At 38.6% G+C, this 2,026-nt stretch overlaps 1 protein-coding gene across 1 annotated transcript in view; it reads right to left on the bottom strand.

Moving 5' to 3' along the window:
* Window positions 1–793: 793 nt before the first annotated feature.
* Window positions 794–2,026, bottom strand: part of IQUB (IQ motif and ubiquitin domain containing) — a 25,178-nt gene continuing 23,945 nt past the window's right edge. Inside the window, exon 11 of the mRNA XM_009286866.1 lies at window positions 794–961. Within this exon, the coding sequence (XP_009285141.1) occupies window positions 794–961 (168 nt within the window). The remainder of the gene's footprint in view (window positions 962–2,026) is intronic.

Here is a 2,026-nt window from a genome sequence, read left to right as displayed (position 1 = left end):
GAGCAGTCTGTTCCTGAAGGACTGCACCCCGTGGGAAGGACCCACACTGGAACAGTTTGTGAAGAACTGTAGCCCGTGGGAAGGACTCACGTTGGAGAAGTTTGTGGAGAACTGTCTCCCGTGGGAGGGACTGGAGCAGGGGAAGAGAGTGAGGAGGAAGGAGCGGCTGAGACAACATGTGATGAACTGACCACAACCCCCATTCCCCGTCCCCCTGCACCACTGTTGGGGAGGAGGTAGAGAATCTGGGAGTGAAGTTGAGCCCAGGAAGAAGGGAGGGGTGGGGAGGTGTTTTAAGACTTGTTCTTATTTCTCATTATCCTACTCTGATTTGATTCATAATGAATTAAACTAATTTCCCCAAATCGAGTCCGTTTTGCCCATGACGGTAACTGCTGAGTGATTTCCCTGTCCTTATCTCGACCCACGAACCTTTCGTTATATTTTCTCTCCCCCCTGTCCAGTTGAGGAGGGGGAGTGATAGAGCAGCTTGGTGGGAACCTGGCAGCCAGCCAAGGTCAACCCACCACAGAAAGACAGTCATTGCTCTAAAAATTTAGAATTTATAAAGCTCATCAACAACATTTTTCTGTTTAAATAATGAGGCTACAAAACATGAAATGCAGTGATATTGACTGGTCAAGATCAAATTATTTTATCCTCAGAAGTTTATTTTGATATGTGTAATACAATTAAGGTATTGATGAAAAAGTAATTTTCTTTAAAACCAAGGAAACTGTATTAATCAATAGTTCAGTTAACTTCTTTAACTTCAATTAACTTTGCCTAAGACTTATGTTTTTGTACCAGTAGGAATAGGCGTAGCTATTAAAAATTCATTTGCATTAGCCTGATTGTCACTCCTATGCAAAAATGATGCCATCGCTGGAATCTGAGCAAAGTAGTTTTTTGCCCGGATATGCTTATGTTTTATTCTGTGAATAAATGCCGCTTCATAAGCCTGAAAGGAAAAAAAATCCAAATCCCATTAAATACAATTACAATATCTAGCAATCTACATGTTGCTTCATATTTTAGACAGTATAAATAATGACCCTTTAATAAACTAAGCCAGATAATTTATTCATATAAGATACATAATGAAATATTTTGTAGTTCTATACTGCTACCTTATGGCCCAGTAGTGAAAATTACTAACCACTCCTTGTGAAATATTAGTCACCTTTTAAAAACAGAAAAACTGGCTTTTTTTTATTGGTTCAAGATAAAACTTTTTTTTTTCTTCAGATAAGAACATTCGTACTTACCTTTGAAAATTAAAGAAGGCAATGCTTAAATATCAACATTTGCAAGGTGATGACTATAGAAAATGTCCTTGGTAAGAATCAGAGTGATTACTTACAAATAATCACAACAGCAAGCATTTTGCAGCATTTCAGTCAGCCTTCGTGTTCAGTGGTGACATTTTCCTAACTTTCTAGTGATTAGTAGTAGTTCAGATGATGCAATAGATAACCAGAATATTTCGTTGAAAAACCCCTTTGCTATCGCTATAGTCATCATTACGAATAACTGCTATTAAAGAAAGTGCTTGAGAGTCCTTTTTTTGTTTCAGTGAATGAGAAACAATGATTCAACTTACGACATTCTAACTTCGCTTCATTTTCCTTATTTCACACTTATTTTTTTTGAAATAAAGCTTTGGCCGTTACCAGTGAAGAAAGGTGACTCCTCACTATAGCTGGCCCACTTCTATTTTTGTAGCAAGAGCTAAGTGAAAATACCTTATGATTTTTAGGTAGGCTTGCATACCTTACCTGTTGCTCTTCTGGCCTAACTCCCATCTCCACTGACGCTCTGGACCTAATCAAGTTAATGGCATCTCTTTGACTATGACATCTAGACTTAGGAAGTTGTGCTGGTTTTGGCTGGGATAGAGTTAATTTTCTTCAGAGTAGCTAGTATGGGGCTATGTGTTGGATTTGTGCTGGAAACAGTGTTGACAATACAGGGGTGTTTTAGTTACTGCTGAGCAGTGCTTACACACAGTCAAGGCCTTTTCTGC

Source organism: Aptenodytes forsteri, unplaced genomic scaffold (assembly GCF_000699145.1).
Source record: "Aptenodytes forsteri isolate BGI_AS27 unplaced genomic scaffold, ASM69914v1 Scaffold166, whole genome shotgun sequence".
Taxonomy (NCBI): Eukaryota; Metazoa; Chordata; class Aves; order Sphenisciformes; family Spheniscidae; genus Aptenodytes; species Aptenodytes forsteri.
This window is presented reverse-complemented; position numbering and strand designations above follow the sequence as displayed.